Genomic DNA, 13,840 nt, shown 5'->3' with positions numbered 1-13,840 from the left:
TGTGACTTTCGTGGAAACTCCTTGCGTCCTCTCTGTATTCTGATAAAGGCTTCGCTTTCATCATTCAATATCTTCTTCTTCAAATCTTTCTTCATCACTCTCTCTCTCTCTCTCTCTCTTTCTCCAATTTCTTCGTTTTAACATCTTCCTCTCTTCTTTTGTTTCTGGGTCACTTTAGTTTTTCTTCTTTTCTCGCTCTTTCCGAGGAAAAACAAAACAAAGATTTGCTTCTTTTTTTTTTTTTTTTTTGGTGGGTTTAAACAGACTTTTTTTCTTTTATTGGTTCTTCTTCTTCTTCCCCAAAGTCTCTACGTTTCTACAGGATTCTCGGAAGCAAACACACTTGTCTATGTTCGGTTTGATTTCTACTTTAAAAAAGTTTCTTCCTTTTTTTTTCCTTTCTAGTCGAATTGCGTTTTTGACACTGGAAAGTTTTGAAATTTGAGTTTGGTTTTTGCTGAAATCGAAAGTGTTGAATTGAATTGAAGTTTATGGAATCAGGGTTTTGAATTTCCCTGAAATTGGCGAAGAAGAAACACGAAGTTGTTGTTCTTCATGAAGCGGTGAAATCTCTGTTTGTTTGAATCTTATTAGTCTCAAAACTATGAATTTCCGACAAGAGAAGTTTGTAAGGTCAGTGTTCCAAACTTTCTCCAGATTTGTCTCATTGAAAGTGTAGGTCTTGGAGCTTAATTCGATTGTTCTTCACTTTCTTGGATCAGGTTTCAAGATTGGAAGTCCGACAAGACTTCCTCGGACGTGGAATATACCGGGAGAAATGAGATTCAGACTGGAATATTCCGGAGAACAATAAGCTCAATCTCCGACAAGTTTTACAGAAGCTTTGAATCAAGCTCTGCAAGGATCAAACTTTTCAAAAGATCTTACAAGTCTTACTCTTTTAAAGAAGCTGTTTCAAAAGGGATTGGTTCAACTCACAAGATTCTTGACCCACAAGGACCTTTTCTTCAGAGATGGAACAAGATCTTTGTTTTAGCTTGTATCATCGCTGTCTCGCTTGACCCCTTGTTCTTCTACGTGCCTATCATTGATGATACCAAGAAATGTCTTGGTATTGACAAGAAAATGGAGATAACTGCAAGCGTTTTGCGCTCTTTCACTGATGTTTTTTACATCATTCACATCATTTTCCAGTTTCGTACTGGCTTTATCGCTCCTTCGTCTCGAGTTTTTGGGAGAGGTGTTCTTGTCGAGGACAAGCAACAGATTGCAAAACGTTACTTGTCCTCGCATTTCATAATTGACATTCTTGCTGTTCTTCCGCTTCCACAGGTGATTCATTGATTGGTTTTGTTTGCATTTCCAAATCCATTAGGTTGATTCTTTGAGTAATGTGAGTAATTGTGTTTTCTCAGATGGTGATTTTGATTGTCATTCCACATATGAGAGGCTCACCGTCTTTGAACACGAAGAATATGTTGAAATTTATTGTTTTCTTCCAATATATACCGAGGTTTATAAGAATCTATCCGCTCTACAAGGAAGTGACAAGAACTTCAGGCATACTCACTGAGACAGCTTGGGCTGGAGCTGCTTTCAATCTCTTCCTCTACATGCTTGCTAGTCATGTGAGTGCCAAATTGGTTCTAACCGTCCCAACTGTTTTAGGTTCAGAGCTTAAATATATAATATTTTTAGTCAAAACCGGTAAATGTGTAGGTGTTTGGTGCTTTCTGGTATTTGTTCTCAATCGAACGCGAAACAGTGTGTTGGAAACAAGCTTGCGAGAAGACAAACTCAAGCTGCATTCCGAGTTTGTTGTACTGTGACCGTGAAATTCCAGGAGGCAATGCTTTCCTCAATGAGTCTTGTCCGATTCAGACACCAAACACAACACTTTTCGACTTTGGGATATTCCTTGACGCACTTCAGTCCGGTGTAGTGGAATCTCAAGATTTCCCTCAGAAGTTCTTTTACTGTTTCTGGTGGGGTCTGCAAAACCTCAGGTATTGAGATTATAGATATATAAATAGCAGCAAATTTAGGCCATTTATAATGCAGAAAGTTCTTCATTGTTCTGTTTTTCTTGATCCAGTTCGCTCGGTCAAAACCTTAAAACAAGTACATATGTTTGGGAGATCTGTTTTGCGGTCTTCATTTCTATTGCCGGGCTGGTTTTGTTCTCGTTCTTGATTGGGAACATGCAGGTTAGTCTCATTTCGTCATATGTGCCATAGTGTTTGCAAAATTGATTTGCTTATTGTCTAGTTTTTAAATGGCAGACGTATCTGCAATCGACTACCACAAGGTTGGAGGAGATGAGAGTAAAGAGAAGAGACGCAGAACAATGGATGTCTCACCGTTTGCTCCCTGAGAACTTAAGAAAAAGAATCCGGCGATACGAGCAGTACAAATGGCAAGAGACAAGAGGTGTTGACGAAGAGAATCTTCTGAGTAATCTTCCCAAAGATCTTAGACGCGACATCAAACGTCATCTCTGTCTCGCCCTTCTCATGCGGGTAAAAAATAAACCATTTTCTCTCTTCACTCGGTTTTCATTTATTGTCAGTGTCACTCTTAACCGTAACATGTTTTCTTTCGGTTCTAGGTCCCAATGTTTGAGAAGATGGACGAACAGCTTCTTGATGCGCTCTGTGACCGTTTGCAACCTGTGTTATATACAGAGGAAAGCTACATAGTAAGAGAAGGAGATCCGGTAGACGAAATGCTCTTTATTATGCGTGGGAAGCTTCTAACAATCACAACAAATGGTGGAAGAACCGGGTTTTTCAATTCCGAGTATCTTGGAGCCGGTGATTTCTGCGGTGAGGAGCTTTTAACCTGGGCTTTAGACCCACACACATCCTCAAACCTCCCAATCTCAACAAGAACTGTTCGAGCTCTGATGGAAGTTGAAGCTTTCGCACTTAAAGCTGATGACCTCAAATTTGTGGCATCCCAGTTCAGACGTCTTCACAGCAAACAGCTAAGACATACTTTCAGGTTCTACTCGCAGCAATGGAGGACTTGGGCCGCTTGCTTCATACAAGCCGCTTGGAGAAGATACATTAAGAAGAAACTTGAAGAATCTCTTAAAGAAGAAGAGAATCGGTTGCAGGACGCTTTGGCTAAGGAAGCTTGTGAAAGTTCCCCAAGCCTCGGGGCTACAATATACGCATCACGGTTTGCTGCAAATATCTTGCGCACAATACGTAGGAGCGGATCAGTAAGGAAACCGAGGATGCCAGAACGAATGCCACCTATGCTACTTCAGAAACCAGCAGAACCAGATTTCAACAGTGATGATTAATTAATTAATTAGCATATGTATATGAAGATTTTTATCAAACGATTCATGCAAAGCCAAGAAGCTATAGAGCCAATATATATAAATAGAAGTCTTTTTATAAAGGAGTAAGCTTAGGGATACAAAGCCTCCAATGATTTATTATTCCTCGTCAAGAGTTCTACAAAAGTTCGACATGATGGATAAGGTAGAGCCAAACAGAAGTCAAGAAGCCAGAAGTGAAGCCACTTCTCTCCGCAAGAATGTGGGCAAAGCGAACGCTGCTCTGTGCATCTGTTTAGATAAAAAGAAAGATCAAGAATCAAGATTTTGTCTAAGTGAACATATAATATTCAATGGGGAAGTCATAATTGTGTTAAACTTACATCAGAGTTATAAAACTTCAATTCTCTTTTATGGGCCATCGCACCCTCTAGTTTCTCAATTGGGTTGATTGGGTTCTTGAAATCAACAGCTGGTCCTTCGGTAGAGCACAAGACGAAACCAATCACACCGCTGCAATGAAGATATTTTGCTCAACTCAGGTTTCTGATTCCAGTGAGATCACACAATGTAATCAGAAGGAAAGTAGAGTTAACCTTGGATAAGTGGGGACGCTGCTCCACGCATAGTGAACACTTTTGAATGTTTGGCGGCAAATGGAGATCATATCTTCAATAAGATGAGTATGGAGCCACATACTTTCTGCCATGTTACAAAGAATTCCCCCAGGCTTCAACGCTCTAGCCAGTGTTTCGAAAAAGGGCTTCTCAACAAGCGCTAGAGCAGGACCTATGATTATATCGAGCGATACACGTGAGAGTTTGTAGATGAAGTCCGAACCGAGTTTTGATTTGGAAATTCAAAATAAGAATCACTCAGATATCCAAAGAGTTTTGCAGACGAATCATACCAACAGGATCTGAAGAATCAACAATGATGGCATCATACTTCCCTTCAGGGGATTTACGGAGGAACTCAGCAGCTGCCAGCAGAAAGTGATATCAACACAAGGAAATTTTCATATAGGTTTTTTGAATAGAGAACAAGTAGAAGAATGCTCAATTACCATCACCAATGTGAAGTTGAACACGAGGATCCTCAAATCCAACCGCTAACTCGGGGAAGAACTTCTTAGACACCTACATGACCACATAAATCCCATTTTCTGAGAAAGAGCATAGCTAAAATTGTTCGTACATATGGCAAGCACAAAACCATAAACTTACATCTATAACCATCTTGTCTATCTCACAGATGTCAATAACCTCAACAGAACTATGGCGAGAAATCTCTCGAAGAACACCACCATCACCTCCACCAACAACAAGAACCTACAAAAATTTAGACAGCGAAGTCCAGCATTAAAACGCAAGAAAAATGTGTATGCTTGACAATTCCCTATTTCGATCTGAGCTGAATCTACATTTCAATGTACTGGAATGATTCATCATTTGCGAAAAGAGCTATCTCATGAGATCAAATAGGAACAAGAGAGCTACAACAACGCAATCAAATTGTGTTCCAACATATTCTCTAAATAGAGGTACATTCATCACAAATTGAACATACTTTTAGACTGATTGATTAATTGCAACAGGCCACAAGATATAGGAAACCAAAGAGCCTAAACTTTTCAAGGTGAGAAATTACATTTTTAGGGGAAGATATAGAGCATAAAGGTAGATGGGCTATCATCTCCTGATATGCACATTCATCTTTCTCAGTCAGCTGTACAATACCATCTAGAACAAGCACCTTTCCGTACGTGGCTGACTGCAAAAACAAGAACAAAAATGAGGTTATCCTAAAGAAGAAACATAACAAACTGCACAAATCAGTCCCAATTTAAAGCAGAAAGATTCAGAAGGTGATAAGAACGATCGAACAAAACCATAGATGCTATTTCAAACCTCGAACACTAGGACCTCCTGAAAATCTGAATTGTCTTTGAACAGAACTTTCTCAACTTTCAGTGAGTGTGCTTCTCCTACAATCAACACATAAACCAGCATAGCTGCATAAGTCACATGAGCAAGCACTCTGAAAAACCACAAACTTAACCATACAGACTCAGCATCTAAACCCAGCAGGACATCATACAAAAACAAAACGTAAGGTAGTAAGAAAATGGAAAGCAACAAAATCAAGCCTATCAAGAGGTGACCCCTACCTGGCCACATAGGGTTGTTGAAAAAGACTGCTTTGCCGCCTCTTTTCCCTGCATCCAGTAAGAACAAAAACCAAAAAAATAAGAGATAGGTTCCAAGAAAATAGGGTAGCTTTACAAGAAAAGACAGTAAAATCTAACCAGAGCGAGGTTGAGGTTCCGAGAACCACCCAGAAACAACAGTAGAATGGCACTTAGCATCATCCTCTGGAACACATGCCATAGCCTTAAGGCAACAAGAAGGTACAGTCTTCTCTAAACCATTCCCATTACTCGCCTTCCCATCCATAGTCTTCGGGCATACCAAACCTTTTCCGACGTCTCCCTCCATAAACAATCCTTTTCTTCCCCAGCTCCAGCCTCTGTATACTACACAAACAAAAGCAACACACCATGAGAATCCACACCACACACAACTTGAAGGCACAGAATCAATAAGTAGCAAGACTTAAAACTAACACCGTTGAATAGATTCAGCAAATTCTCGAAACCAAAATAGAACTAATAAAGGTTTAGTATTTAACCCTAGAACCAAATCAACAAGAGGTGAAGAGAGAAAATTACCCACGAAGCTAAATCTTCACAACATTAATTAACAAATCTTACAAGTTGGAAAGTTGAAGACTTTATAGAGAACGGTTGGTCCGATTATAGAAGTGTATAACTTAGGAAATTCATCTACCAAAAAAAGACGAAGTTTTTAGTATTGCACCCACCAATGGCTTTATTTTGTAGACGAAAAAATATGTCTTTTTTAATTTATTGCAGAGAGAAAGAGTAAAATAGGGTTCCTAAAACCAAGAATCATACCAAAATCGAACCTTTCTCAATCATCAAAACGCAACAGAGAAAAATCAAACCGGATACAAAACCCCTAACAATCAAGTTTCATCAACATCGGAAGAATCAAAACCTCAAATGCGAGCGAACAAGAAAGATTAGCCGCGAACAAGAACAAGAGAAATGTAATAATGAGAGACCTGGTCGTAAACGGCGGAGAAGAAGAAGAGACACGTATCGGAAGAAGCAGAACGTGATCTGAAGAAGAATAGTGAGCGGGAAAGAAGATTAAAGTAGTAATTGAAAAACAAAAAAAGGAAGAAGAAGGAATTTGATTCTTTCTCTTTCGAATTTGGACTCTCTCTTTCGGTGGTGTTGTTGCGTTTCTCACTTCTCTCAAGCTCTCTGTGTAAAGGTCTCTATTTGTTTTCCTCAGAAGATCCCCACGACAGACTAAAAACAACCTTTTTCTTATTTTTATTTATTTATCCTCTTGGATGTTTATGCAACTTTTCCTTTTCGACTTTTTTTTAATACATAGTTTAGTTTTATAATAATAACATTAAAATACGGTTTAAACCCATGTTCTAAAAATCAGCCGTCTAGGCGTTGATCGGAGGAACACCGCGGCGATTTTGGCCAAATCGGTGAGAAAAATCGGAGATCCGATTTTTTGTCTGCCTGGACCGCCTAGGCGGCCGCCTAGACGGCGCCTAGCCCAACCTTTTTTTTTTTTTTTTTTTTTTTCATCTAAAATTCAAAACGTCATACTTATGTTCGTAATTTGTATAAAAATCATAAATTTGAAATTAAAATCTTGTTTTTATGTGTTTAATACAATTTTAAAAACAATATTATATAAGTTACTTAATTATAATGGATTAATATGTTTTTAAAATATTAAATAGCCCTAAAACTAATCCCCGATTAATCCCCGTGTAATCCCCGATTTTTTTGCTAGGCGCTAGGCACACCCTCACCGCCCGACTAGCGCCTAGCGATTTTTTGAACACGGGTTTAAACAATAGAGTTTAGAATCGAAAAATCTTTTAAAACTCCGTAAACACAGCCGAGAGAGTAGGGGAAGTGGCTCCCCACTTAAAAAAAAAGCTTTGCTTCGAATGCTATAAGGGTATCGACCACTGGTTAATTTGAGATAAATTGGGTTGGATCCAAACTTTCAAAAAATTAGCTAGTGTTATTGACTTACCGATCATGAGACTAATTAAGGGCTTATTCTTTTCATTGTCGCTAGCGACACCTCCCGGCGACTCATAATTACACTGTCTTTCTCTCTCTTTATCAGTTCAGCGACAACTTCCAGCTACACCTCTCAACAATCTGTTCATCATTTTGCTGTCGCTACTTTTGCCGGCGACGGTTTTAAATAACACGGATGCCACTGTTATTCATCTCTTTCAAAGTAATTGGTCGCTGGATTAAATATTTAGAAAAAATCCAATGCTTTTTTTTTAGTCGCTACCGACAATGAAAAAAACAGGCTCTAAGTAAGCTTCTGTTGTTTAGTTTACAGATTGATTGGTCTACATGACTAATTAAGTTTGGTTTCATGGAGATCTTGATAAAGAAACTTGTGTATTGATTTGCTTGTTTGAGTCTATTTTTGACCGATCATACCCAAATCAAAATTGTTGGTTATAATGATTTCTTTTGTTTGCTAAGAGGTTGGAATGATTTGAAAGTGGATACTCGATTTTCTATCTTGTATCCAAATTTGAGTTTGATCCAACTGTGAAAAGGCTTTTTCTATCCGTTTTGATTGTTTAGACGTTAATTATGCATCATCATTTTCATCTAAATGATGGTTTTCCTATCCGCCTATTTTAAACTCATTGTTTTTACTAAGAAAATAGGTCTGCGAGTTCAGCATATATATAGACGTCGGATATCCAATCGGTTTTTACCCATCTTTAATATCCAGACTCGGCTCCTTAAAATTAACATGTAAGAGTGGTCTAACACTACAATGAATCAAGTCTTTACAGTAGATAGAATGCGATTGATTTCCTTACTTGCATTTGAGTATTTGACTATCTTCACAAAATTAAGTCTTTAGTCTTGTATTGCTCTCTTGTCAATTCCAAAATCTCAGTTTTATCTCCTTGGATTTAAAACGTTTCACCAATAGGAATAATTGGTAGATGAAAAGTCATTATCTAATCAATAATATACACAAAGATGTGACACGCGTCGTTTAGTGAATTAAACGTCGACGAATATTTGGAGTTTTCATCGAACATCATAAGACGTCACGTAAGCTTTACTTGAATATCGAAAAAAAGTTTCATAACCAAAAAATGAAGAAGGTCCCACGAATAATGAATGGCTAGATGTCGGTGTCTTTACTTAAAACAAAGTCATTGGGTCATTTTCATCGTTCGAGAATCTTCTCCTTATTTGAGTACTTCGTCCTGATTAGAAAAATCTATGGAACATATGAAATACCACATAAATTCATATTTTTTACGAATGAATTCACATTGATGTTAAGTTGGACCAACCCTTGTATACGTCCTACAGGTGCTATAATTTAAGGGAACAACAATAGTGGTACTTCTTAAAAATGATCGTGATGTATTTTACTGGTTAATTAGCACTCTCTCTGTTTCATAAAAAATGTCATTCTACCATTTTGCACACAAATTAAGAAAAACATTTAAATTTCCTTTTTACCATTTGACTAATACACTAAAATAGTTTATCTTTCTAATTAATAAGTTGAAAAAACAGGGATAAAACTGAGATTTTATTTAAAATTCTGCATTGAAAACACAAAACGACACTCTTTGTGAAACGGAGGGAGTACTAGCTAGTGCAATTGATGTATAACCACCCAAATTCAAACATGTGTTATGCATGTTTTTGGGACAAAAAAAAGTACATATAAAAAACTAACTTTTTATTGTTGGATGTGAGAACTCTACTCTATACAAGTTATGAAATTTGTACCCAAAAAAACACTAAAAACTCTTATATATGATATGTATAAAAAAACAATCTTAACAACGGCGTTTAATCTAAAACGGATGGAGTATTTAACTAACTACAAAAGTACAAATGATGTAACGAAAAAGAAAACACAAAATTAGAGACTAGCTTAAGAATTAAAGTTCTCAGGCGGAAAAATCTGCTCCGGAGAGTTCCGGCACACCGGACAAGTCCCATTCAACTTCAGCCACTCGTCGATACAATCAGCATGAAAACAATGTTGACACGGTGGAATTGTCCGAAGCGTCTCCTTTGCCTCGTACTCTGATAAACAAATAGCACACGTAGCATCATCTACTTTGGGCAACCTTTTGCTCTCTCCCAATACTATTTTGGGGTATGACTCTATAGTTGGCCCATCAAGGCCCATTACGTTGACACTAGAATGTAAATAATGGGCTTGAGCGTTGTTGATCTCTGGGGTTGGGACGAGACGGCGTCGTTTAATGCATGAACTGATTTTGCTGTAAATGAAACAGAAAAGACCAAAGACGATTAAAGCTCCTGGGATTCCGGCGCCGATGGCTATTGCGTAACGAGCTCTTCTCGGAATAGCTGAAATTAAAGAGGATTGATTAGAAGAATATAACTAAAGATATGATTAAATCATGTGTAATGAAAAGATAAGGATAAAGGTTGAAAAATAATGTCTCAAAATGTAATTGGTAGAAGAGAAGACTCTTAGTAAATGGGTAACAATTAAAATCGTTGACTTAAAGAGAGAAGTAGGGCAAAGTTAAAGTGGAGATAAGTCAACGCATTTGGAGCTTTCATTATTATGGCACCGACCCTTTTGTCGACTTCACTGATTATCTATCGCCCAACTTCTCATTCTTCTCAATTAATGCGTGTGTGTGTGTTTTTCCTTTTCTCATTTAAATATTTTCTTAGTGAAAGTGAAAGACAAGAGAAGCTATATACAAAATTTTACCGATTTATCATTGTATAAGTCTTACTAACTATTTAAAAGTTAATTGATGATAAAACACGAATTTTGATGTGTGATAATACACGAAGTTTTTTTAGGATAAGAAATTAAGAAGGTTGAAAAAACAGAAACGTTTAGTTGATGATGTCTTTCACATTCACATTCTCACAAGCTAGTCATTTTGGTAACTTATGTGACTTTTGAAAGTTTAATCATTTTACTTTTCGTATATCGTAGTTTTATCTTTTATGTACTTTATTCAATTAGATATTTGTATTGTACAAAATGAATATGCATGTGTGATGTGTACAAATGTATACGCATATAAATATTTTTATTTCTCCTATTGGTTTCATTAGTCAATATATCTAGTTGAATAGTCTCATGTGGTTTTCATATTTAAACAATCACAACGGACAAAATAATTGGTTATGTATAGCTCGTCAATCAACGAAATTTCCTTTATAAATCTATATACACACACATGACTCGTTCAAAACAAAATTTCGTCATGGTCTACGTCAAATTAATATACTCTAATCGTCTAGATCATATCTTCACATTACTAAAAATATGTTTTGTCTTAAACGTTCTAGAAATTTTTAAAAAACTGAAAAGATAATAAAAAATGAAAAAAATTAAGGTGAAAACAAATAAAAATAATTACCTGGTTTATGAACATCAGAGCAAATGATTTCACTAGAAGAATTACTCTTAACCCCACATTTACCACCTTTAATCTCACACCTACTACATCTCGGAACCCTCCAAGTGAGCCAGAGGTTATCACTCAAATCCGAAGACGACACGATCTGCTCATAAAACGGCCACCGAACCGGAACATAAACGGTTTTCATTAACCGGCATGATTGAGACGACAAGTAGTTTATCACTCTAGGCGAAGGAGTCGCAAACACCGTGCTGTTTTTATCACTCAAACACGTTATCGGATTCAACGGCCTAAAACGGAGATACTCTGACGTAGGACAGTTAAAGAACGTGAACTGACGCATGTAAACGCCGGTAAACGGCGTCGTGTTGAGGTTTAGCTCTAAGATCCGTTGAGGAAGACAGTTATTTGGGTCGTTGATCCAAATCTCTTGAGCTGCGTAATCGATCTCTTCGACGGTGAAGTTACCGGAAAAAGGTAACGTTATGGTGGTTCTGTTAACGGCGTTAATATCGCACGTTAAGTCGAAGCCTTTGTCGTAACCGCAAGAAGGGGATTGTTGGTGTTTTAGACGGAATGGAAAACGGATGATAGGGCCGTCACGGCGACAAACGGCGTTAGTGCATGTAATGGTGGAAGTCGTCGTCGTCGGGATTAGGAGAGAGAGGAATAATAGAGAGAATGATATTATTTTTGTTAAATCCATTTTTTTTTTTTTTTGGTTTGGTGTTGGAAACTAAAGCAGTGACCAAACCCTTTTTGTAATTGGGTTGGTCCGAAAGTGTACGTAATCATTTTAATTATATTATTTATTTTAAAAGTATTTTACTGTCTATTTTTATGTTCTATCTATTACGTAAACGATGGGTAGAATGTTCGTGACATATAAAAAGTTAAAAACGATTTCGAGTATCTCTGTAAAAGAAAGAGAAGGAGGAGAATCACAAAAATAAGATTCACTTTAGTGATTTAAAAAAAAAATAAAAAAAAAAATCGAAATTTAAAGAGAATTAATGTAAAATCCAAAAGTTTTGGGATTAGAAAAGAATGTTGGCTTAAAGAAGTGAGAAATTGAGTTCTAGAAAGAAAATACTTACAAACTAAAGTTGATTAATTGTTTAGCTCGCTGTGCTATATTATTGTTATGATTTAGTTTATATATATTTGATTATTTGAATAATTATATATATATTTTTTTGGTTGAAAAAAGAAGTCGGAGAAAGAAGATTAAGTAGATCAGGGATAACAAAAGTCAACTATTTCCAAACAAGTAAGAGTGTATGACTATGACCAAAATTCTAAAGACTTTCTAGTGGTCAGATCATAATAGATACTGCGACTAGAATATTGTATTTTATACAACTACGATTGAATCATACTAAGAAAAGTATTCACATTAAACGAAAAGTCAAATTACAGATTAATTTATGAAACGTTTACTCTTAATAAATGAGTTCGATAAAGACATTGGACCTCTTCTCCTTCCACAAGCCTTTCTACTGCATCAAAAGAAAGACCAATCAACATTAGCGTTTTTTTTTGTCTTCAGAACAATTTGTGGGTTTGCAGTTTTGAGATATGAATAATGCAGTGCAAACAGATTTTTCATGGTTTTTAGCTTTCGGTAATACTGTGTAATCTGAGGATCTCTCCCCGAGAAAATTGAGTTTCTACAACCTTATTTAGGCGAAAAGTTGAAATAAGCCAAGGCTGAGTAAAAATCTTTAATCTATCTTTGAAGATATCTCTCGTCGTCTGCAGAATTTGAGACAAGTCAAAATGTTTATAATATATATATGAATGCAATCTTGCATTCCCTTTTATCAACGATTGTTTCAAACGCAATTTATAGATTTTTTTTTCCTAATATAAAACATTTTCATAATTAATTTTTAATGTACTCATATAGAACAAGCAAAACTCGTAAAAACGACGCATCTAGAACATTAATAATAGAACCTTAATTGAAAAAACAAACTGGCTTCACCAAATCGGGTATTGTCATCATTTTGTAGGATTTGGTGACAACATAGCTTCTTCGTTTGTCTGCCGGAATGTGCAAGTAACATAAATACTTGCGAATCGCACACTGTTCTTTCGTAATTAAGAACAAACGATTGGGCCTTAAAATTTAGTTTAGGCCTGGACTAAGCTCATATAGTCTTAATCTTCTTATTCTTACGCAGCCAGAGGGTTCGTGAAAATTTAATGTTTATAACTTGTCATATTTGATATTTCTATACAAAACACATGGCTCATGCAACACAAAATGTCGTCATATGGTACACGTCAAATTCACTATTCGTCTTATTATCGTATCTTCACATTCTAAAAAAATTGTATTCCTAACGCTTCTTCTAGCTAAGCTTCAGAAATTTTAAAAATAAAAACGAAGATAATCAAATTCTATTATCAAAAAAAAAAAAATAGAGAAGTCACGGATCAGAATAATGATTTTTTAATAGCCCCGGCAACAGAGGGTGAAGTGAGAGCAGCACTTTTTATGATGCACCCGGAGAAGGCACCGGGGCCAGATGGTATGACGGCTTTGTTTTTTCAGAAAGCATGGGCTACCATTAAAGTAGATCTTTTATGTTTGGTTAATTCTTTTTTAGAGGATGGGAATTTTGACAAACGGTTAAATACGACAAATATTTGTCTTATTCCAAAAACGGAAAGACCGACTCGGATGACGGAACTACGACCTATTAGTCTCTGCAATGTTGGTTACAAGATTATATCAAAGATTATTTGCCAAAGACTAAAGACAGTACTACCAAAACTGATCTCGGAAACACAATCAGCTTTTGTAGAAGGACGGTTAATTTCGGATAACATTCTTATTGCACAAGAGATGTTCCATGGGTTACGAACTAACCCATCATGTAAAGGAAAATTCATGGCAATTAAAACTGACATGAGTAAGGCTTATGATAGAGTGGAATGGATTTTCGTTGAAAAAGTTTTAACCAAACTGGGGTTTTGTGAAAAATGGATTAGTTGGATAATGTGGTGTATCAGTACTGTCCAATATAG

At 36.5% G+C, this 13,840-nt stretch overlaps 3 protein-coding genes across 7 annotated transcripts; 1 reads left to right on the top strand and 2 right to left on the bottom strand.

The window, feature by feature from the left end:
• Window positions 1-3,372, top strand: LOC9300301 (cyclic nucleotide-gated ion channel 1). 2 transcript variants are annotated; one of them, XM_002865908.2, is made up of 8 exons: window positions 1-356; window positions 502-633; window positions 723-1,293; window positions 1,377-1,589; window positions 1,681-1,967; window positions 2,057-2,168; window positions 2,244-2,480; window positions 2,570-3,372. In XM_002865908.2, the coding sequence occupies exons 2-8, from the start codon at window positions 605-607 to the stop codon at window positions 3,269-3,271; spliced, it is 2,151 nt and encodes a 716-aa protein (XP_002865954.1). In that variant the 5' UTR covers window positions 1-356; window positions 502-604; the 3' UTR covers window positions 3,272-3,372. The 2 variants fall into 2 exon arrangements, with proteins under 2 accessions (XP_002865954.1, XP_020882416.1); XM_021026757.1 differs by having other exon boundaries at window positions 228-351.
• On the bottom strand, window positions 3,330-6,644 carry LOC9300300 (spermine synthase). 4 transcript variants are annotated; one of them, XM_021026758.1, is made up of 12 exons: window positions 6,239-6,341; window positions 6,024-6,095; window positions 5,559-5,786; window positions 5,421-5,468; window positions 5,161-5,237; window positions 4,901-5,023; window positions 4,477-4,581; window positions 4,317-4,389; window positions 4,161-4,232; window positions 3,847-4,039; window positions 3,634-3,763; window positions 3,330-3,541 (listed from the first exon to the last, which is right to left on the bottom strand). In XM_021026758.1, exons 1-12 carry the CDS (start codon window positions 6,249-6,251, stop codon window positions 3,473-3,475), a joined length of 1,203 nt encoding a protein of 400 aa, XP_020882417.1. In that variant the 5' UTR covers window positions 6,252-6,341; the 3' UTR covers window positions 3,330-3,472. The 4 variants fall into 4 exon arrangements, with proteins under 4 accessions (XP_020882417.1, XP_020882433.1, XP_020882424.1 ...); XM_021026774.1 differs by lacking the exons at window positions 6,024-6,095; window positions 6,239-6,341 and adding an exon at window positions 6,398-6,644 and having other exon boundaries at window positions 5,559-5,779; XM_021026765.1 differs by lacking the exons at window positions 6,024-6,095; window positions 6,239-6,341 and adding an exon at window positions 6,398-6,643.
• A 2,498-nt stretch (window positions 6,645-9,142) lies between these two features.
• LOC9300299 (RING-H2 finger protein ATL20) lies at window positions 9,143-11,619 on the bottom strand. Its single transcript, XM_021016104.1, has 2 exons — window positions 10,802-11,619; window positions 9,143-9,761 (listed from the first exon to the last, which is right to left on the bottom strand). Exons 1-2 carry the CDS (start codon window positions 11,508-11,510, stop codon window positions 9,316-9,318), a joined length of 1,155 nt encoding a protein of 384 aa, XP_020871763.1. The 5' UTR covers window positions 11,511-11,619; the 3' UTR covers window positions 9,143-9,315.
• Between the last annotated feature and the right edge of the window lie 2,221 nt (window positions 11,620-13,840).

This window comes from Arabidopsis lyrata, assembly GCF_000004255.2.
Source record: "Arabidopsis lyrata subsp. lyrata unplaced genomic scaffold ARALYscaffold_8, whole genome shotgun sequence".
NCBI lineage: Eukaryota > Viridiplantae > Streptophyta > Magnoliopsida > Brassicales > Brassicaceae > Arabidopsis > Arabidopsis lyrata.
The sequence above is the reverse complement of the archived record's forward strand: the minus strand, read 5'-3'. Positions and strand labels throughout refer to the sequence as shown.